The 25,614-nt window shown below is 38.2% G+C and overlaps 1 protein-coding gene across 2 annotated transcripts in view; it reads left to right on the forward strand.

Annotated features, from left to right (window-relative positions):
• Nucleotides 1-25,614, forward strand: part of LOC310728538 (A disintegrin and metalloproteinase with thrombospondin motifs 20) — a 105,230-nt gene that overhangs the window by 40,305 nt on the left and 39,311 nt on the right. For both annotated transcript variants that reach the window (XM_083546084.1, XM_083546085.1), the window contains exons 10-18: nt 148-289; nt 1,041-1,145; nt 13,354-13,499; nt 13,761-13,942; nt 16,234-16,370; nt 16,514-16,631; nt 23,501-23,596; nt 25,133-25,299; nt 25,430-25,559. In XM_083546084.1, the coding sequence (XP_083402210.1) occupies nt 148-289; nt 1,041-1,145; nt 13,354-13,499; nt 13,761-13,942; nt 16,234-16,370; nt 16,514-16,631; nt 23,501-23,596; nt 25,133-25,299; nt 25,430-25,559 (1,223 nt within the window). The remainder of the gene's footprint in view (nt 1-147; nt 290-1,040; nt 1,146-13,353; nt 13,500-13,760; nt 13,943-16,233; nt 16,371-16,513; nt 16,632-23,500; nt 23,597-25,132; nt 25,300-25,429; nt 25,560-25,614) is intronic.

Raw genomic sequence — 25,614 nt, forward strand, 5'->3', positions numbered from 1 at the left:
GATTATTTTAAGGTTGTGTTACGAGGTAATGATTAGATTCTACAAAGTTATTTAAAATAGCAAGTTGTGCAAAATAGGCAAGAATAAAGCACAGCAACACACATTACCTAATACATAATGTTGTTTTTCTTTCCTTTTTTCTCCCAGTACTGGTTATGGGGAATGTTTGTTGGATGAACCAGTTGGCAGGTCCTACGACCTCCCTATCAAGCTCCCGGGTCAAGTCTACAACGCTAATCGGCAGTGCGAACTCATGTTTGGACCAGGCTCCCAAGTCTGCCCATTCATGGTAAACCTTCATATTTAAACATGTCTAGAGACTTTATAAATAATTTATTATTTATTATTATTTATTTATTAATTAAGTTACTGCACTGTTGTCTGTCTAGCAAGCAGCATTTTCATAACAAACTTACTGTTCTTATGGGTATCATAAAAACATTTAAAGCTTCCTGCATTACATCATTTAGCTTCAGGAGCTTCTAGTACTGTTTAATAGATATGGCCCCGAATCTGTGGTAATAAAGGTACCGTTTGATGCGGTCACTACGAGGTCATGGTGTTATTTGTTGAGCCTGATAGATTGTGTAGCCATTACGTAATCGTGGAGGGTTCTGATTAGTTATTTAGGCAGATTCATTTGCTAATGATAAGCGTGACTCCTTCAACACATGTTTTGGAGTTGCATCATCTCTAAGTACTTGGGCAGGTCATAAATTTTCATTATCCAATCAAAGGTAATTTAAGTGATCTGAAAGCCTTGCATATTAAAATCTATTATACAGCCTTGAGGGATTGCACTGAGGTCACAGCATAAATCAGATGACATCACTTGAGAACTAACAGGATTCTAATATATATATATATATATATATATATATATATATATATATATATATATATATATATATATATATATATATATACTGTATTATTTGTCATGTAGAATGGTTATTTTGAGGTAAGAAAATATAGTTAAAAACATTTATAAATTAAAGTGTTATTGTGTTCCTTTTTTTGCCGTTCTATCCTTGTCACAGAGACAATGTAAAAGGCTCTGGTGCACCAGCTCTGAAGGGGACCACAAAGGCTGCCGCACACAGCACATGCCCCTGGCTGATGGAACTGAATGTGGACATGGCATGGTGAGTCTCTTCGCCTAATAATTTAGTTTTGCTATTTTTGTCTGTCGGTCACTGGTGCATCACATGGAAATGTCAACCCCGTAGACAAACGTAATATGAGCTTCCAGTGGTATTTGGCCTTGAAACACATTCATGCTCAGTGATTAAAAGACCCATTTTTAGATTCCCGTGCGACATGGATGATGTCTAGGTGTGTGTGTCCTGTCACCAAAAACATGAAATCCTGAGCAAATTTGCATTACTCTAAAAGAAAAAACATTTCTTTGTTTATTATATGCGAAAATAGGAAAGCGTGACTTTGTGGTTGCCACCTGTAAATAAATGACTGTGTAGGTAAATAAGGTCTTGTGTGTCACGTTACATTAGCGTCTGCACTCACAGCAAAGCTTCCCTTGTTGTCCTCCACCTGTGTGATGTTATGATAATTAGCCACATTTTGTGACATTCAAACAACACTAAAGGAGTAATTGAGGGACTGGGAAAAAGGGATTTTTTTTAAAGAGGAGGGCATTTGAGCCTTTGAAACAGGATGCTATCCAACTCTCAGTCAAGTTACCTTCTTCTGAACCCATGACCCTTAAATCTCTTTAAGATGTGGGTAAGTGGGTCACTGGTCAGGGAGCTCTGGGCTCAGAGTAGATTTCACACAAAAGACCCACATTTTGATTCAGGTTCAGTAAAGAGAGAGGTGTAGAAAAAAAACCTGTGGGGGTCCCTAGTCCTTTTACATATTCGTTTCCCCCTGCATAAGAAAACTTTAGAACCAGATGGTGGGAATGTGTTTGCAGTAACAAGGCACAAGGGCAGTCATAGTCTCATACCACGTAGAGAGGCAGAGGTATTACTACACTTGAGGGCAGGAAAGTTAACCAGAATGGCTGGTACATTAATCCAACTAAAACAACCGCAGTGTCAATGTCATGGGATTTTCATGTACTTGGAAACCCTTCACTTGTTCTCATTAACTGCTGAACTGTCATGCAGCGAGAGTACGTGCTGATGTGAATCATTTGTTGGTTGCCTTTGCCTTGTTGCCATGAAGACTGCAAGTTGTGTTGATTAAAAGCATAGGGGCATGAAGGGGTTTGTCTTGGTGTAAACTTGATATCATTATACATTAGTGAAACGAGCCTCTGGCATGACGCTTTGCTGTTAGTATAGTACCTACTGAACCTTTAACATTTGACTGGCTGTCTACAGAAAGCGCAAGAACTGCACTTTGAACATAGCATCTTGATTGCTTTGGTTAGTCCAGACAACTAGCGCAGTGGGTTGCTAGTTCACAACAATAGAACGACACAGTGGCATAAAGAGTCTTTTTTTTCTTGTTTTTTTTTTAAACACGTCATGACACCTGCACCTTTGTTTGTGGTGCTAAGGGTTTGGTGTCATCTCCATACTGAGCACTTTGAAGTGGAAGGGAGTTGAAAGAGTAGGGGCTCTCGGTCACAGCTCACCTGTCTCTTTAGAGTGCTTTTATGTGGGAAAGAAGAAGTCAGGGAGGCCACTTAAAAATCTACTTCTTATTTCGGCTCACTCCAGACATCTCCTAAATGTTATGACAAAGTTTCTAAAATGACATGGATATATTTATGCTTCTTCTACTTCTGCATTTATAATATTACAAGTAAATATAATGTACTTACCTCATCTTGAAAAAGATCAGGCTAAATATAATCTAATTGAGAGTCAGTTATTGTAATTATTAATTGAAAAAGTAACAATTTCTGTGTTATTTTGATAAGCATATAGAGATGTTCAATCATTTCTGAGACAGCTTCTTCAGAAGAGACATAATAAAGTCTTTTTTTTTTTTGTAGTCTTACCTCTGGTTTCTTTCATTTCCCTACAACTCCCTGGCTGGGTGCTAGAGTGAATAATGTGGTCACATGACCCTGGGGGTCCATCTATCATCTGGTTCAGTGAGCCTTGCTCTAAAGCGGGCACACCATCACTGGTTATCTCTAAACAGCTCTACAGTTCTCTTCTAACGAGAACCAAGGCAGAGTGGAGGAGTTCAGCACAGCCCGTATAGTCCTTGCTGTCTGAGTACACCACACATGACTCCACACATAAAGAGGCCTGGATTTCAATAGCATAAAGAATGTAGTTGGGTAAATTGTTTGAACCTTGATCTCTTTTTCATGGAGGTTTGATAGAGAAAATACCACAACAAACAACATCATGAAAACCAATGAGCTATACAGTCCTTGTATTTATTTTGGATAATACAGTCCAAAAAAGTTTGAACATCCTGTAGAGTAACATCAAATACTATTTTTAAAAAAAAGGAAAGAATATGGCAATATTGTAACTCTGACTATAAAAAACAGAAACTCAAAGACAAAGGAGAGAAAGATCTAAAAAAAAAAAAAAAAGTTTTTATTTTAGAAAATGTTTTTACATTGCTGTAAAACAGTCTTTACAGAGTTATTTAGACTACCTAAGCAGTTATTTACAATACCTAAAATGCTAATTGGCATTTCATGCAATATAGATATATATTTTTTTTATATCATTTGTATTTAATTTGATTGTATACATTTTATATTTCATTGTTTATTTCTTTTTTTTTATCTATTTATTACATACTTTTATGCACTTTTATTATTGTTCTATTACAATAACATCTGCTGGGTTTTTTGAGACTGAAACATGTACACTGTACAACGACATACTGTAAATTGGAGCAAGAAAAAAAAAGAGCCAATAAATATTAATTGTAGAAAATATATGGCCTGTATGCTTGGTTAGCTCAGGGTTCAGCCAACAATGACGTTCAACCTCAAGGTTTAATTGGGTTCTGTATTTTTGCACTCTAGAACTTTTATTATCTGTCATATATTTCTGTAAGACATTGCGCAGGGTGAGTTGCATGTTAAAATTGCTTTCTATGATCTAAAGTATTTGCAATTGTTAAAAAACATGTAAAAGGGTGATTTACTGTATATATGCTTGTAGCCTTGGGTGAAGTGGTTGAAAAAAAAAGAAGAGAGAAAAAAAAAAGCCTGCCCGTTAACTTGTTACTGTTTTTGAATTGCGTTTGTGATGTGTGCCTCGTTTTAATCTTCCCAAAACATTTGACAAGTCGTTTTCTGTCAAAGCAGCACATAAGAAGGCATTGTGCCTGATTCAAGATTAAACTGAGGGGAACGCTCACGTTCCCTGTAGTCTGCCCTCGTCTCACACAATTAGTGCGAGATAGAGAAGTCTTGCAAAAAAGTCAGGTGAAATAGAATTTGCTGGCACTGGCTCGCCGACTTGGCCAACTGCTCTGGCAGTTCTCGTTGAGTCAATTCGACTCTCTGGCTCGATACACTGCCACGATATCATCTTGCTCCCTGACCTGCCTGCGCTTCCATGAAGAGGCCCGAAAGGATTCGATTCAACAAATGAATTGTTGTTTTGGTCGCCATTCTCCCAAGCTTGCCAAGCAATCAAGTGAAGAGGATTTGAGTGTTTTTTCTTAAGGCATTTTACTGTTAGCCATGTTGGTATTGAGAAGACAAAAAACACTGAAATTTAGGTATTAATCTTATGTGGGTTGAATTCTGCAGGTTCACAAGACTGTGGATGATCTGTTGCTTATATTTCACAGCTCAATGGTCTTTTGTGAGTGTTGAAAAACACTCTGATGTATGAGAAAAAAAACTACAAGCATAAGCATTAGCTTAGTAACATCTGTGTTTGGATGAGTGTACGCCTTAGTTCCCTGTGAATGATGTAACATCTTTGTGCAGGTATCTTCTGCTCTACTGGCTTGTGTTGAAGGCTACAGACTGTTATTAAGAACTAAAATGACTGCTTTGGACACATCAGCTGTTCCATTCACCTACACACATCCACACACACACACACACACACACACACACTCACACATACACACACCCACATGCTTGTTTATATGCCAGTGTTTTGCAGGCTGCAGGGAGCAACTGTAGCGTTCTATTTATGTCAGTAATATTTTAACATAAAACGTTTTAACAATGGACTTTGCCCTAAAGCAGCTTTACAGAGATAAAGAGGTTACATTTTCAGAATTCGGCAGATGCCCTTATCGAGCGCGACCTACAATTATCTCAATTGCACTACTTTTTGAACTCATGATCCATTTCCTTAAACACTATAAGTTACCACCTTCCCAGGTTATAAAGTTGGAAAGTATACGTTTAGTGCCTAAAAGTTTGTTCCTTATTTGTGTATTCCTAATGAGCAAACCTGTGGTAAGGGAAAAACTCCCTTGAGGAAGAAAACTTAAGAGGAATCAGACTTGAAAGGCAACCCATTCTCATCTGGGGGCCACTGAATGTCCATTTCATTATAGTTCAATCATTGTTAAGGTGTACTGTTCAGTGATGGATGCTTAAATGCAGAGCTGTTCATGTTGAGTTGTTCAGGAACTTCATGGATCTTTAGGCTGTTTATACGGAACCATCCTCAGCTACACAGAGTGGTCTCTAACCGAAGAGAAAAGTAGGTACTGGTCACTGGTACCTCAGGAGAGAGAGAGAGAGAGAGAGAGAGAGAGAGAGAGAGAGAGAGAGAGAGAGAGAGAAAGAGAGAGAAAGAGAGAGGGATACAGTGGTATTTAGTGGTACACGTTGTGTGTGTGTATGTGTGTGTGTTGCATTAGCTGGCTGTGCAAATTGAAGCCTGCTGCAGCCCTGCTGAACTCTAACCCTGACCTGTGAGAAAGCCAACATGAAAGCCAACACAATGTCTTATGGAAATGCCTGTGTGAAAATGAGAGAGTAGGACATTTTCAAATCGTTCAGTCAGTCATGTCATTCCTACGACATGCTAGTTTCTTGTTTTTTTTTGTTGTTGTTGTTTTTTTGGACAGCAAAATGATGTGCTGGGAAAAGCGGCTTCCTTGCAATTACAGGGCAACAAGTAACCACAAAGCAGAACACTTCAGCAGATGCTAGCAGCAAAGTCAGAACTGTTTGGAGTTTGTTGCTGGCAAGTCCTTGTAGGCTTTAGTCACACACACACACATACACACACACACACACACACACACACGCGCACACACACACACACACACACACACACACACACACACAAACACACACACACACAGACACACACAAACGCACACCTACGCATGTACAAACACACAAACACAGCATGTGTGCATTTTTTGAGCTGTGGCGGACACAGATTATTAAGTATAGTAAATTTAGTTCTTGTGACATTTTTGCAGATAGATGCAGACTGAGTAAGAGACTGTGTGTGTGTATGTGTGTGTGTGTGTGTGTGTGTGTGTGTGTGTTCACGCATGTAAAACCTGCCAACAGCTGGGCTGGTTATTTCATGAGATTTTTTCTAGTAAGGCCAAATCTTGACATTTTTGTCAGTACATAGTGACCTACAGGGGGTCATTGTACTACCTCTCTTCATTCTTTTCTTTTTTTTATCCTTTCTTCTTGATTTTTTTTTTAAACAATTTTTTTACACTAATTGGAACTGGTAAAATGGTCCAAGAGGCTTTTATTGTGAGAAAAATAGCACCGCGTACACCTCTTTTTCATCTCTTCTCTTTCTCCTCTGAGCTCTTTTCAAGCTCGCTTTCCACCGAACCACCTTTTCAGGCTAAAGAAAGGTGTTGTAAACATGAAATAGCAGCAGGGAAGGGAATGCCTTAAAGGCTTAGGCTGGTCTCAGACTATGTGGCTGTGACAGGCGGCTGGTCCTTCAGTCTGACAGCTTTCAAGGCTCACAAGGGCCTCACTGGTGGTCCTGAACTATACACACACTCATACACAATGGGCCAGAACACACACACACACACGCACACACAACACACAAACATAGAAAGCTTGGGCTGCTTGAAGTTATTGTTCTGTTTTAGATGGGAAAATGCCCAGTGTATAGAAAGTGAATATTTCGTTTTTGTGGGTTTTACATATATGCAAACTGTCTCACTGACAATGCATTATAAGGACAAAAGTATTGGGACACCTGGCATTTCCAGCCATATGTGGCTTTTCACCAAACTGTTACCACAAAGCTATGTCGTTGGAAGCAGTACTATTCGATTTTCCCCTTAGTTGAACTAGAAGACCTAAACCTGTTCCAGCATGACAGTGCCCATGTGTACAAAGCCAGCTCGATGAAGATATGCTGTACATAGGTTGAAGTGGAAGATCTTGAGTGGCCTACTATAGAGCTCTGATCTCAACCCAATAGAAATTCTTTGGGATAAATTAAAACGTGGACTGATCCCGGGGCCTTGTCACCTCACCTACATTATTACCTGACTTTACTAATACCATCGTGGCTGAATGAGCACAAATCTCCAAAAGCACACTGCAAACAGCAAATGAGGACTGAATGTAAAATAAGATGTTCATTAAGCACCTACACATCTTATGGCCAGGTCTCAAAAAACATTTATCTTTCAACTTTTATTTATATAGTGTGTTTTCATTTATACTTACATTTGCATTATAATTAGTTCTGTGCTGCTTCAAATCTGTTTTTAAAAAACTATTTTGCTTCTGTAGGTGGTTTCAAAGCATGTAGCTGTATGAGGTGACATGCATGTAGACAGTGGATTCCTGAAAATAAATAACTTCTGCTTGGAGGAAAAATATTAAGAACAATATATACATGATTTTTTTTTTGTGTGTTTTGTGTGTGTGTGTGTGTGTGTGTGTGTGTGTGTGTGTGTGTGTGTTTGAGTGTGCTTAGAAGGGATATGTGTGTTTGCGATTGCACAAAAATGTAAAGCCCTCAGGTTAACTGGACTACGACTGATCATAGGAAACGTTAGTGGTTTCTGTACTTTGTACTGAACAGAACTAAAAAATACTAAAGATACTAAAAGGTAAAAAAAATATATATATATAGTTTCTCTTATAGTTGATTTTTGATTTTCACTTTTTCTTCACACATTTACATTCAGAACAGATTTCAATATAATGACTCAGATTTAATAGGATTTACTAATTGAAGATATTACAACATATAATCCGGGACTGAGTATAAGCCTTTACTTCAAAAATTTTTATTTAATGTTATTTAATAAAATAAGTTACTTTAATTGAAATCTTAACTTGAACTTTACTTTTACATTTACATATACAGTGGAACCCGGTTATGTCGATGTCCTAGGTGGTCGCCAAAAAGCATCGAGATAACCGATGATCGAGATAAACGAAAATCAAAATGGCGGCAGTATATTAACGTGCTTGAAATTTCTTTATGTACATGATGTGCGTTAATAAATGAGAATGTGCATGCACGTGTTTTTGAAGTTTTTTTTTTACACAACAGCGTTGCCGTGATTTGTTTGATGAGGGCATGCTATAAAAATACATACAGTACATGTTTATCTGTCAGGACTCCACCTGCCACGCCCCCTTCAGCGTGTCAGGTGTTTTCTCGGCCGCTTTCTCTGAAGCTCCCGGCTTCAATCGCGCACATATGGTGCTCGTTTATCATAATCACCAGCTCCTATTTAAACTTCCACACTTTCACCGTCCGTTATTGTTGGTATATGTTGGTTCACGGCGGTTGTTGTTATCGCGCATGCGTATCCCGGTACGTGTCTTCCCACCGGCACTCTCTCAACGGCTGCTCTTTTCTTCCCAAAGCGCACCGCGGATCCCCCCCCCCCCCCTTTTGCTCATCCCACGTTCCGCGCCGCCAAGCGCGGCTTTCGCCTCCCGTTCATCGCATAACATTTAACAACAAAAGGCATATGTGCACTAACTAACAACAGGGATTCACCAGTATACAATACAACACCTGTAGCAGCTGTAAGGTTTGATTTTTCCGCCACTTCCGCGAGTTCTTCTGCGGCTGCACCGAGATAACCGACGTTAAATGGCAAATTTTCCCCCCTTGTGATCGAGATATCAGGGTTCGGCGACATAAAAAAAAGTCGACATAACCGATAAAAAAAATGCTTAGAAAAAGCGAGAATTTGGCGGTTCCACTTCAAAAACGTCGACTTAATAGGGTTGTCGAGGTAACCGAGGGCGAGATAACCGGGTTCCACTGTATTACATTTACTTATATATATGTAGTTACTTATAATTGGTCTATGCTTATTTTAATCCCACTGAGTGTGTGTGTGTGTGTGTGTGTGTGTGTGTGCGCGCGCGCGCGTGCGTGCGTTTGTGTGTCTGTTTTCACACATGTTGGTAAAGGCCTTTGTTGTCCTGATGTGTAAGAGGAAATGCAGGATGATAGTCTGCATTATATAAGCTTATATAACATTAGGTTTTTGAACCACCTGTGGATCAGGAACTATTAAATGTTGATGGAGAGCTTGTTAAAGGAATAAAAAGTGCACTTCCACTCGCTCTTCGTACTGCATTACGGAGAAACATTTGCATTCATTATGTTGAACCGCGAAACGAGTAACACCTGCTTGACATTTACAGTAAGGCATTCACTCCATCATTATTTCATCAAAACTGTCTCATCTAATCTGTCACACACTAGAACAACGCCTTAGCCTGAGGCTGTGGTGACCGAACATTAACAAGCGCTATGGCTAATAAGATAAATACTCACATCACAGTATATACACCACAGCAGTCATATATATATATATATATATATATATATATATATATATATATATATATATATATATATATATATATATATATACTGTATATGTTTGGTTTAAAGGATGGTAATAAGAAGATAAACCACTTATTAAAGAAGCACGCTGCAAAAGATTGCAACTCTAAATGTAGAATTTGAAAGGTTGGCATATAAGCATTTTATGTTTTCCTTTGGCCATGTTTGTGTGAGAGAGTGTGTGTGTTTTGTGCATTGAGAAAGGTTTGATCCACTTCAGTGAGATCCACTTTGCAGCGACTCTGAAGTTGTAGCTGTGTAATTCCTTTATTCAGAGTCGCTGCAAAGTGGTTCTTACTGAAGTTGTAGCTGTGTAATTCCTTTATTCAGAGTCATGTACCAGTCTGACCCTCAGGTCCTTTTGGAAAACCAGGACTCCAGAAGTTCAGGAGAGTCATTATACACAGCCACAGGAAGAATAGACATTGTAAAACTGTGCTGTTTGCAGAAACAGGGAGTGTGGAACTCAGCTCTGGCCTTACAGCATGGCGTGAATATGTTGCATTTAAAGCCTGATGTTTGGGCAAGTTTGAGGTGGTCTACATATTCTTTTTTCTCACAGCGAATGCATTACAGTTCCCAACTTTTAATTTTGCCTGAAAGAAATTTCTCTTGTGTATTTGCTCAAGTCAAGTCATATATCCTTTTATCTTTTTAACCACATTAAATACAGTACAGTGTGAAACAAAACAATGTTCCTCCATGACCATGGTGCTACGTAGGACAACTTTAAACAACACAGAACTACATAAAATGCACATGTGCATACATGTGCAAACATCTATGCTAAATAAAAAATAAATAAAAACCCACACACAACACAGTACAGATAAGATCAGTAGCACCGTGACACTCGAATATTCCGCAGCTTTTATACTGTAACAATAAGGAATGATTAGAGTACTGGTATGTCTTGCTGTTTAGTGTTTCCCAACTTTCAAAATGAACTAAACAATAAAATACAGTGCTTTATTTAAGCGTTCTTTCTGGTGCGCATGTTCCATCAAGTTAATTATGTTAATGCAAAACCATAAATTATTCTTTATCAAATTGTAATCTCTATTATATATATTCCGATATTAATTAATAATACACACTATATGTGTACACCTGACCAGATGTGCTTTTCAAACATTTAGTCCCCATTTTCTGTTTTAATAACCTTCACTCTTCTGAGAAAATGTTAGAATTAGTATTTTGCTGGTGAAGATTTGTGCTCATTTAACTAAAAGAGCGTTAGTAAAGTCAATAAAGGAAATGACGTAGGTTTGAGGAGATCTGAGGTGCAGCTCACGTTCCAATTTATCCCTAAGGTGTTCAGTATGGTTGAGGTCAGAGCTCTTTAACAGACCACTCAAGATCTTTTATTCCAAACCATATACAACTTATCTTTATGGAGCTGATATTGTGCACAGAGGCATAGTCAGGCTAGAACAGGTTTGGGTCTCCTAGTGGAAGTAAAATAAAGATTCAATGCCACCACATCCAAAAACTTGTTATAATTGAGTTCTTTCGATGTTGTGGTACTGTTTACATTTATAGCATTTAGCAGACACTGACTTACAATTATCTCATTTAAACTACTGAGCAGGTGAACAGTGGCAGCTTGGTGGTGCTGGGATTTGAACTCATGACCTGATCAGGAGTCTAACATCTGAGCTAACCCTTCATATTACTAGACTTTTGTCCATATAGTGTATATTTTTTTTTACAAAGGATTCATGAAAAAGTTTAATAAAAATGTCATTACTTTTCACTTGAGATTTGAATAAATAGGTTGTTATTGTGTTATTTTCTTTTCAGTATAAGAAGGAAATCTTTTGTGTAGAGAACAAACATACTCTACAGAATCCATGGCTAGGTTTTCAAATGCTATAGTTTTGCTTTTCTAGACGATAATTTATAGCACATTCTATACTACTGTTTGCTCAGTGCTTAATGCTATTATATCATCCTATGAATGAGCTAGTCATGAACATTCATGTACAACCATAACAGTGTCTTTATTTCTCTTTATTTTCCAGCGTGATTATGTGATTTAGGTGGAAGCAATGAGACAATGTATAGAGAAAGGAGCAGAGATTGTTATAAAGACAGAAACGAGAGGGAAGCAGGAAATTGGAGACCGTAATGAGCTCTGTCACCGTGTTATCTTCCCTCTTAGGGTTTCTCTATCAGGTCATGTGTGCGCTCCTGCTGTGCCTGCTTTTGTGCAAGTGGTGGGTCTATGCTGGGGCAACCTGGTGAGACAGACGCCGTGCTGTCCTGCTCTGAAAGAAGCTCATCGCCAGCGCTACCTCAGCACCCTGGATTCAGTTACGGCCTATGAAAAGGCAGTCATGTTAACTCAGATAGTGCTTGCTGGCATTGTAACTCACCCTCACTGCTTTCTTGCACTGGTCACAAAAGCCAAGAGTCCATAATGTGCTTTACCTTAGAACTAACCCTGTTCCTACAAAATGCAAATAAAGAGAAATGGCTTGCTTGTGCAGAACTAGCCTAGCATCAAGGGAAATATTTACTCAGGTTTTATTAAGCGGCAGGAAGCTTTCACATTTAGGGACATTGCTTGATAAATATCGTGGTCCCCTTGTGGTCTAGTGGTCAGGATGCTTCTCACCGATCCCCGGTCAGGGAACCAACCTCAGCCACTCTTAGTGCCGGTCCCAAGCCTGGATAAATGGGAAGGGTTGCGTTAGGAAGGGCATTCAGCGTAAAAACGTGCCAAATCAAACATGCGGATGATCCGCTGTGGCGACCCCTAATGGGAGAAGCCGAAAGAAAGTATTACTAGATAGTTATCGTAACTGGCATGCTCAGGAGAGAAGAATAAAATTGATGCGTTTAATCGTCACATGTACATGACAGCACAGCATTTTTACTATATATATATATATATATATATATATATATATATATATATATATATATATATATATATATATATATATATATATATATATATTTAGTACTTGAACCCTCAAACTACCGATCAGTAAACTAGAGCCTTACCCTTTAAGCTCCCACTTTCTAAAAGAAGAATCCTGGCTTGTGAGACAGAAAAGAGAAAAGATATAGCGAAAGAGAGACAGCGAGAAATTTGATCTCCATGAACTCATAAAGATATCATTATTAGCCACATGAACATTTCATTTCCTGGTGCCTTTAGTCTAAGTGTGACAATACATTTTGACATTTGTGAACCTAAATCTTTTCACCAGCACTGTTCACCCTGATTTCAACCATCTGCACATATCGTGGTTAACCACTTGCCTTGTATTATTCTCACAGCTTGGTCTGAGTTAGGAGCCATTCCACCTGCATAAATAATAGACGGATTATCGTCTGCTGGGGTTTACTTTTCAGATAAAGTTTTAAGTATAAACATTGGATTAGAAACACAGACTACACTTTGTGTGCATTTAAAACTGTCAGAGATGTCGATGGTTTTACTTTGACACACAGTCTACATGATATTGGATATCCGAAAACTTTGATGCGGATTATTTTCAACCACCATATGACTTGTTTTAACCTGTGTGTGTGTGTGTGTGTGTGTGTGTGTGTGTGTGTGTGTGTGTGTGTGTGTGTGTGTGTGTGTGTGTAGCACTGCAGGCATGGTATGTGTGTGAACAGAGAGATGGAGACGAGGCCGGTACATGGTGAATGGGGACCGTGGGGACCCTACAGTGTGTGTTCCAGGAGCTGTGGTGGCGGTACACGCAGCACATCTAGAGACTGCAACAGACCTGAGTAAGGCTTTATAGAAAATCTACAGTTACAATGGACACAAATCTCAATCAGTCCAAAATGTGAACTTTTACTCTAAACCAAGATGTTCTGGAGATGTTTATAAGCTTTAAGAGGACATTGGACCTTGTACATTTTATGCCATTTAATTTCAGCAAATGGCTTCTGAAATCATAGCCCTTTTTATGATTTGTTTTTGATCCAGTCACATATAAGAACGTGTGTGTGTGTGCGTGTGTGTGCGTGTGCGTGTGCGTGTAATAGGCCAAGAAACGGCGGGCGTTTCTGTGTGGGACGGCGTATGAAATTCCGCTCCTGTAACACCGAGCCGTGTCCAAGGGGCTGGAAAGACTTTAGAGAAGAGCAATGCTCGCAGTTTGATGGCAAACATTTTAACATCAGTGGCCTGCCTTCCAGCGTCCGATGGGTTCCCAAATACAGCGGAAGTGAGTATTTCAGCTCCACAACCCTCACATATATAAGGAAATTTTAGCTGAATACAATTTTGTTTATATATTGTCTTTTATCACAAAGTAGCTTTATAGCAATCCTGATGTAGATGTTATATCCCCAATAGCAAGCCAGAGGTGACAGTAGTAAGAAAAAAAACCCAATGTGATGTGAGGAACAGACTTTCGGAAAGACCTTTCTAAAAAGTCAACTCATTCTCTCCAGGGTGACACCAGAGAATGAAATTACTAATCATTAGTTTTACTACACTACTGAACAAAAAATAAAAATAAGTATGGGTCAAGCTAAAAATTGCCAAAAATATATAAATGATATTATAACAAAAATGTGTCAAAGAATGAAACAAATGCACTTCTGAGATTTCCTGTGCCACCATTTGCTTGTTTACTTTTGCTGTAATGAACCGTTCAATGGGGCAGGCTTGGAAAGCAGGGAAAAATCATAATAATCATGAAAATGATTAAAAGCTTTGATGTAAAATTGAATATGTCCACATTAAATGGAACAAAATGAATAAGTTACTCCACCTATTTTTTTAAATCTTACAAATTCCATGAATAGTGATTTATTAATATCATTTAAAGCTTAATGTTTCTGCCTTGTTTTGTCCAGGAGTGTGAGTTTAATAATGTTTTATCAAAGCAGATTGTAAATAAGAATAATATGAGCACAGAACAGTCTTGATGATTACTACAATATTGCTTATGTATGTACTTAAATAAATACAGAAATACAGTTTATTATGTACTTTATGCATTGAGATACTCTGAATATTCTAATATATTATAATGCATTATATGATAACATTTGCAGATCAATTTGAGGAATTGGAAAACTTTGGGACATCCAGTTTGTGTAGTATTTAATTCTTAATTCTGTACAACTTTAAATATTAAAATATTTCAAAAACCTTCACAGTGATCTGGGCAGATCAAGCCTAGAAGTTCATTACTCTAATTGACCATTATAATTTACATTCACATTTACATTTGCACCATTTAGCAGACGCCCTTATCCAGAGCGACGTGTCCATTATCATGTTCTGTAATGTTGTTTATATCAACAACAGCATATTGTAGTTAATATAACAACTCTATAGCTCGAGAAGAGGAACTACATTTTATGTGCTTCATTAAAAATCTGATTGGAAACTGTACACACTGCTATGCAGGAGTCTCTGTAGCCCCTAAGAAGTGATTTTTCCAAGAAAAAAAACCTTGCCCTGACAGGCCATTGCTCTCTTTTCCTGCCTCACACCTTGTACTGTAATGACTGTTTATTTAGCAAGGTTCTACTTATACTTAGTACTTCCTCTGTGTTCGCTTCAGACACACACATGCACATTTGTTTTTCTGCAAGAGTGGAGTAAAACAAAGTCTCACACACCCTTGCTCCTTTCACACTGACTCTGTTATTTGTTCTTGGCCTCGGGGCTAAATGGTTCAGGTAGCTTTCTAAGCACACTCAGTTGATAGGTTTTCTTTAAGAGGTGTAAACTGTAGCACATGTTACCAGTGTTCATACCAGCATATTGTGTAAAGGGACACATGTGACTTTTTATTTACCTTTGAATGCGTTGTGGTGTTTGAATGTTTATCTGGTCGGCGAATTCCCTCATAATTGTGCTGGCCTTCATAGCCGCTACGTGTGTTTGGCAGCATAAGGCTAGCTGGATGAGATCAAGGCGAATTATTTCAAGCAGTTTCCCTATACACACTTTATAGAAATAGGCTGACAGATATTTAGAGCCAGAAAAGTGTCTGAATACAGATTGTACACTTTCCATATAAAAACAGTGTCAATAATATATGTAATATTCCCGTTTATGTAGTGTTCTGCTAGGTTCTTTTGATATACAGAGCTTTGGTCTTTCCATATGAGTCAGTTGAGGATTTTTATTTTGGTGAAAGTTAAAAATCTTATAGTTTTTTTGAGTTGCTTTTTATTTTCAGGTACTATTAGTGTTAAGTCTAACAGGTACATTGCATTTCTCTGTCATTGCATACTAACTATCTATAATATCTGTCTGTCTGTCTGTCTGTCTGTCTGTCTGTCTGTCTGTCTGTCTGTCTGTCTGTCTGTCTGTCTATCTATCTATCTATCTATCTATCTATCTATATATCTATCTATCTATCTATCTATCTATCTATCTATCTATCTATCTATCTATCTATCTATCTATTAATCAGATAAAAAAAATTCACATGTAAATGAATTGTGCATGGTTTGATTGTTGCTTACAATAGAATGTATCCATTATTTGTAGTCCTCATGAAGGATCGATGTAAGCTGTTCTGTCGTGTTGCTGGGACAATGTCCTACTACCAGCTGCACGATCGAGTGGTTGATGGAACTCCTTGTGGTCCTGACACTTATGACATCTGCGTTCAAGGACTTTGCAGGGTACTGTACATGTGTGTGTGTGTGTGTGTGTGTGTGTGTGTGTGTGTGTGTGTGTGTGTATATATATATACTGGTTGTTTTGAAGTTTGAGTTTTTGTATTACAGTATTACAGTAATCATATGTATGTTTTATTGTCCTACAGCAAGCGGGTTGTGATCATGTTTTAAACTCTAAGGCCAGGAATGATAAGTGTGGAGTGTGTGGAGGGGACAACTCTTCCTGTAGGACTGTTGCTGGGACTTTCAATAATGCACAATATGGTAAGATTTCATTGGGGAAGTTGGTGAATTGCTTTTATAAATGGGTTATAAAAGTACAAAACGGAGGTTGAATCTAAGTTTTTGTCTTGTGACCACACAGATGTGGTCTGAATTCTTGCCATTTGAGATGATTTGTTATTTTTACAAAAAAAAAAAATTCTGTAACTCTACATATTATTTTTACCTACATGCACAATACATCACCCGTCCCTGATTTTAATTAGGATAGACCCCAGTCCTTTGAAGCTTTATCTGCAGCCATTGTTACGTCTTGTGTCTCAAAATCAAAGGACAAGAATGTGACTATTTTGCAGCATAAAAAAAACCTAAAACATTCACACTACTGGAATTTATGTATGATGTAAATGACGAGATATACCTATCTGCTTTCTGTTCTCTACTTTATCTTTCATGATCTGCTTTACTACCATCTATACATAGTAGATTCGTTTTTTTTTTTTGCAATTGAACAGTGCTTTACAATTGTATTTTATAATTTAGGATGCAGGATATGTAAAAAGGTCTTGCAGCACAACAATGTGTAGTAAGTGTGTACTACACTGTTACACATTCCACTAGACTCTTAATATTCACACACGTCTATTGCATTTAATCTGTTGCGGTTTGTTGTTATATCTATACTATATAGATGTAGGGATTGTATAAATGCCAGGGTGGAGTAGTCCTCTAGTGACATAGCAGAAGAAAGAATCCAGGGAATTTACCAATACCAATGATGGACCTTTGGTGCCTGATTTAATTTGGCCAGGCCAATTACTGTGGTCAAGGCCTCCCATACAGTCCTATTGTTCAGAAGTGATTTGAGGTAGACCACAGGAATCCTAGAGCTTTGACTAGGAGTGTGTTCCTCTTTCTGTTGCAAATCCATGTTTGTATTCTGGGCTCAGTGTTCAGTCTAATTCTCTTGTGAACTGCCTGAGGCAGAGTCCACTGTTTCTGATCTCAGGTCAGCTTGTGTGGAAAATCTGTGGTCTACACTGGTGCTTTCTAACCGATTTGTGGCTGTAAGTTAGTGTGTGTGTGTGTGTGTGTGTGTGTGTGTGTGTGTGTGGCGTTAGTGTAGGTAGTTTGGGATTAAGCCAGCCGGCTCAGATTTTTTAGACTGATGTGTGTGTAGGTGGGTTTTCCCTCTGTGGGAGATTTAGAGAGACACTCTGTCCATAGCAGATAAGAAAGGGCATCACTATCGCTTCAGGAAAATTCTCAGTTTTAGAGCGAGATACAATAGAGCTCTACTGATCTACTTGACTACAGAAAGTGTCTTATTAAGGTGTGAATCACCTTGGCATTTTTTCTCTTGGACATATCTCTTGGACATTAATGATGATGAGATAAATGTAAACGTTAAATAAGTGAGATAACGTTTCTTATTCTCATAAATTTAAAATTCATAAACTGAATATATTTATAAAGGGTTATAAAGGACGATAAAGTGGAAGAGGAAAAATCCTATATCAGTGCTGCCATCTATGGACGTAACTATCCCGTAACATCAACATTAACATCTCTTCTCTTCTCTTCTCTTCTCTTCTCTTCTCTTCTCTTCTCTTCTCTTCTCTTCTCTTCTCTTTTCTTTTCTTCTCTTCTACACTACACTACACTACACTACACTACACTACACTACTCTAAGTACACTACACTACATTACATTACACTACTCTACACTGCACTACACTACACTACACTACACTACACTACACTACTCTACATTACACTACACTACTCTACACTACACTACACTACACTACTCTAAGTACACTACACTACTCTACACTACTCTACACTACACTACACTACACTACTCTAAGTACACTACACTACATTACATTACACTACTCTACACTGCACTACACTACTCTACACTACACTACACTACACTACACTACTCTACACTACACTACTCTACACTGCACTACACTACACTACACTACACTACACTACACTACACTACACTACACTGCATTACACTACACTACTCTACACTACATTACACTACACTACTCTGCACTACACTACTCTGCACTACACTGCACTACACTACACTACATTACACTACACTACTCTACACTACATTACACTACACTACACTACTCTACACTACATTACACTACACTACACTACTCTACACTACATTACACTACACTACTCTGCACTACACTGCACTACACTACATTACACTACACTACTCTACACTACATTACACTACACTACACTACACTACTCTACACTACATTACACTACACTACTCTACACTACACTACACTATATTACACTACACTACATTACACTACACTACTCTACACTACACTACACTACACTACTCTACACTACATTACACTACACTACTCTACACTACACTACACTACACTACATTACACTACACTACTCTACACTAAATTACACTACACTACTCTACACTACACTACACTACACTACTCTACACTACATTACACTACACTACACTACTCTACACTACACTACACTACACTACTCTACACTACACTACTCTACACTACACTGCACTACACTACACTACACTGCATTACACTACACTACACTACTCTACACTACATTACACTACACTACTCTGCACTACACTGCACTACACTACTCTACACTACACTACACTACATTACACTACACTACTCTAAACTACATTACACTACACTACTCTACACTACACTACACTACACTACACTACACTACATTACTCTACACTACATTACACTACATTACACTACACTACATTACACTACATTACACTACACTACACCACACTACTCTACACTACTCTACACTACTCTACACTGCACTACACTACACTACTCTACACTACACTACACTACACCACTCTACACTACACTACATTACACTACACTACTCTGCACTACACTACTCTACACTACATTACACTACATTACACTACACTACACTACACTACTCTACATTACATTACACTACACTACTCTACACTACATTACACTACATTACACTACACTAAACTACTCTACACTACTCTACACTGCACTACACTACACTACTCTACACTACACTACACTACTCTACACTACACTACATTACACAACACTACTCTGCACTACACTGCACTACACTACTCTACACTACATTACACTACACTACTCTACACTACACTACATTACACTACACTACTCTACACTACACTACATTACACTACTCTACACTACATTACACTACATTACACTACACTACTCTACACAACTCTACACTACATTACACTACACTACTCTACACTACACTACACTACTCTACACTACACTACACTACACTACACTACACTACACTACACTACACTACACTACACTGCACTACACTACACTACACTACATTACACTACACTACTCTGCACTACACTGCACTACACTACTCTACACTACATTACACTACTCTACACTACACTACACTACATTACACTACACTACTCTACACTACACTACATTACACTACACTACACTACATTACACTACACTACACTACTCTACACTACATTACACTACACTACTCTACACTACATTACACTACATTACACTACACTATACTACTCTACACAACTCTACACTACACTATACTACACTACACTACAGTACACTACACTACACTACATTACACTACACTACTCTACACTACATTACACTACACTACTCTACACTACATTACACTACATTACACTACATTACACTACACTACTCTAAACAACTCTACACTACACTACTCTACTCTACACTACACTACACTACATTACACTACACTACATTACACTACTCTACACTACACTATTCTACACTACACTACATTACATTACACTACTCTACACTGCACTACACTACACTACACTACACTACACTACACTACACTACTCTACACTACACTACACTACTCTACACTACACTACACTGCACTGCACTACACTACACTGCACTGCACTACACTACACTACACTACTCTACACTACACCACATTACACTACACTACTCTGTACTACACTGCACTACACTACTCTACACTACATTACACTACACTACTCTACACTACACTACACTACACTAAGTACACTACACTACATTACATTACACTACTCTACACTACACAACTCTACACTACTCTACACTACTCTACACTACTCTACACTACTCTACACTTCACAACTCTACACTACATTACACTCCACTACACTACTCTACACTACATTACACTACACCACATTACACTACACTACTCTACACTACATTACACTACACTACTGTACTCTACACTACACTACACTACTCTACACTACATTACACTACTCTACACTACACTACATTACATTACTCTACACTACTCTTCACTACATTACACTACACTACTCTACACTACACTACACCACCCTACACTACTCTACACTACACTACACTACACTACATTACCCTACACTACTCTACACTACATTACACTACACTACACTACTCTACACTACACTACACTACACCACTCTACAATACTCTACACTACACTACATTACACTACACTACACTACTCTACACTACACTACACTACACCACTCTACACTACTCTACACTACACTACATTACACTACACTACTCTACACTACATTACACTACACTACTCTACACTACACTACACTACACTACACTACACTACACTACACTACTCTGCTCTACACTACATTACACTACACTACACTACTCTACACTACTCTACACTACATTACACTACACTACACTACACTACACTACACTACACTACACTACACTACACTACACTACACTACTCTTTACTAGACTACACCACTCTACACTACACTACATTACTCTACACTACACTACTCTCCACTACACTACACTACATTACACTACACTACACTACACTACACTACACTACACTATACTACACTACATTACACTACACTACACTACATTACACTACACTACACTACACTACATTACACTTCACTACACTACTCTACGCTACACTACACTACACTACATTACACTACACTACACTACACTACACTACTCTACACCACACTACTCTCCACTACACTACACTACATTACACTAAACTACACTACTCTACACTACACTACACTACTCTACACTACATTACACTACACTTCTCTGCACTACACTACACTGCACTACACTACACTACTCTACACTACACTACATTACTCTACACTACTCTACACTACATTACACTACACTACACTACACTTCTGTTCACTAGACTACACCACTCTACACTACACTACATTACACTTCACTACACTAGTCTACACTACACTAGTCTACACTTGACTACACTACTCTACACTACTCTACACTACACTTCACTACACTACACTAGTCTACACTAGACTACACTACTCTACACTACACTACATTACACTACACTACACTACACTACACTACACTACTCTGCTCTACACTACTCTACACTACACTACATTACACTACACTACTCTACACTACACTACTCTGCACTACACTGCACTGCACTACTCTACACTACACTACATTACACTACACTACACTACACTACACTACACTACACTACACTACATTACACTTCACTACACTACTCTACGCTACACTACACTACACTACATTACACTACACTACACTACTCTACACTACACTACACTACATTACACTACACTACATTACACTACACTACACTACATTACACTTCACTACACTACTCTAGGCTACACTACACTACACTACATTACACTAAACTACACTACTCTACACTACACTACACTACACTACACTACTCTCCACTACACTACATTACACTACACTACACTACTCTACACTACACTACATTACACTACACTACACTACACTACACTACACTACACTACACTACACTACTCTTCACTACACTACACTTCACTACACTACACTACACTACACTACACTACACTACACTACACTACACTACTCTTCACTAGACTACACCACTCTACACTACACTACATTACACTTCACTACACTACACTAGTCTACACTACTCTGCACTACACTACACTGCACTACACTACACTACTCTACACTACACTCCTCTGCAACACACTGCACTACACTACACTACTCTACACTACACTCCTCTGCAATACACTGCACTACACTACACTACACTACACTACACTACACTACACTACACTACACTTGACTACACTCCTCTGCAATACACTGCACTACACTACACTACACTACACTTGACTACACTAAACTACACTACACTACACTACACTACACTACTCTATACTACACTACTCTACACTTGACTACACTAAACTACACTACACTACACTACTCTACACTTGACTACACTACACTACTCTACACTACAATACACTACTCTACACTACACTACACTACACTACACTACACTACACTACACTACTCAACTCTCCTGCTTTGGAAGACTGCTTTGGAATACTTGTGGGAAATTACAGGATAACCCAAACTTCTAGGCCATAATTACTTCTGCTTTTCTTTTTCCCCTTCGTGTTTTTTGTGTTTGTGGGTGGGCATTGACTTATGTGGGAAAGCAAAGGGTTTTTTTTTTATTCTTTATTTTTATTCTTTGCTTTCCTTCCTGTGTTTACTTTTCCATGTGTGACATTTAAAGCCTAAAAGGTGTCTTCAGTTTTCCAGAACTAGGCCATGCAGCATATTGAAGCTATTAACTCAAGGTGTGATGGAAAGTGAAAAACAACTGTCACTTCTCTTTTTAAGGTTGTTGAAATTTAATTTCCTCTTGGTTTTCCCCCCTATGTTTTTTTTTTTTGCAATCTCTAGGTTATAACGTTGTGGTACGAATCCCAGCTGGTGCAACCAACATTGATGTCCGGCAGTTTAGCTATTCAGGAACTCCTGAAGATGATAACTACCTCGGTAGGTCTTACCATGTGTGAAAGTGACTATCATGATTTTTGAACGTTTTTAATATTTCTGCAACTTATTCTACAACTTTATTTATATATTTCTGTAAATTGATTATTTAACATCGTCAGTGATGTATAAAAACTGAATACAGTCAGACATACTGTCTCTCTCTCTCTCTCTCTCTCTCTCTCTCTCTATTTCTCTCTCTTTATTTATATATATATATATATATATATATATATATATATATATATATATATATATATATATATATATATATATATAAATATCTATATATAGGGTTGCTTTTTGTTTGTTTTTTGTTTTTACGATGTTTACAATGGTTCAACTTTTCAATCTTTTGATGACAATAGTGTTAAGACAAAATTGTAAAGTTTCACATTCAGCATTCTTTAAGACTCCTGGGTAGGCTAGGCCAGTGGTCCCCAACCCCCGGGCCGCAGATCGGCACTGGTCCGTGGGTCAGTTGATACCGGGCCGCACAGAAAGAATACATAAATGAACAAAACAACAACACAGTGGATTCACGTTTATTATTACATTTAAAAAATACCAGTTTTTATGCCATTTGTATAATTTTATCTGCCACACTTCAAAGGCCGGTCCGTGAAAATATTGTCCGACATTAAACCGGTCCGTGGCACAAAAAAGGTTGGGACCACTGGGCTAGGCCATGTCCCCATATTTTTAATTTACGATGGGGTCATCAGATTCCATTTCCATCGTAAATCATAGACTACCTGTACATATATATCAGTGGATTGTCCTTTAAGTTTTGATATTATTTAAGTCAAATTAAATAGTTGTCAGATGTGGAAAAGAGAGGAACCAAATAAATAAAACACCACTTGTAAAACTGGCCTTATTACACAAAAGTGTTTTATTACTATATACACTTTTAATTCATGTTTCATTAAATGATATTGCACTACATCTGTATCAGCTAATGTTCTATTATAACGTTATTATGACCAACAAATATGAAAGGGTAGCATTTTGTTGGCAGGTTGGTTGAGTGAGCTGTTTCAGAGGTTGTGTGGCTTAATTTATTGTATGTGCAGAGTATTTCTTCACAAAGTCATAGCGATTTCAGGGAAAAGCAGGACGAAGGGAAAGCAACCGGAGTGTCAGAGACAGAGCGGGAAAGATAAATGAGGGGCAGAGAGATGTAATTAGAGACAGATGGGAGGGAAGTGGTTGATGGAGGACTATTATACGGTGTGAAAGTAAATGAATGTGTTAAGAAGAGAGTAACATTTGCTTAAACCTTCTCACACCGTAGCAGGGGCTGACTCTAAAGCGTGATTAGTAAAACCCTGGTGCACACATGCACACTTTTGAAAATACACGAGTAAGGCAGTATATTTACACACACATGCACACTCAAAAACCTATGATGCAAGAAAGGTACAGTGTTTATAGATGGTATTGGCATTTACTATGTATTTCTAATTATCTTGAGTGCAGTTAATTAAGGGTTATTTTCGTTATCCTAAACATTTCATATTGCTCTTTATTTCCCAGCTCTTTCTGACAGCCAGTCAAACTTCCTGCTAAATGGAAACTTTGTGGTGTCCATGTTTAAAAGGGAAATCTCCTTAAAAGGAACGCCGATCGAATACAGTGGCTCGAACACCACAGAGGAGCGCATTAATTGCACTGAGCGCATGGAAGAAGAGCTCATTCTACAGGTTAGTTTTAAACCTTTGACTTCGATGTGATCTAGCCAGAGGGATGACACTTTTCAAACTTTACATATACATTTAGGTACCCTCTTTGTGAGTTCATGAGTTCTGATCCTGATATTTTGAACTTTTTTAGGTATTGTGTGTGGGGAACCTCTATAGTCCTGATGTGCGTTATTCATTTAACATTCCTATAGAGGAGCACCAGGAGCAGTTTGTGTGGGACCCCTCAGGCCCTTGGCAGGAGTGCAGCCGCATGTGCCAAGGTATCAAGTATCACTTGATATGATAGTAACTATTTGGATCTCCACCTAATGAAAA

The sequence above is a fragment of the Silurus aristotelis genome, assembly GCF_946808225.1.
Source record: "Silurus aristotelis genome assembly, chromosome: 7".
In the NCBI taxonomy this organism is placed as follows: domain Eukaryota; kingdom Metazoa; phylum Chordata; class Actinopteri; order Siluriformes; family Siluridae; genus Silurus; species Silurus aristotelis.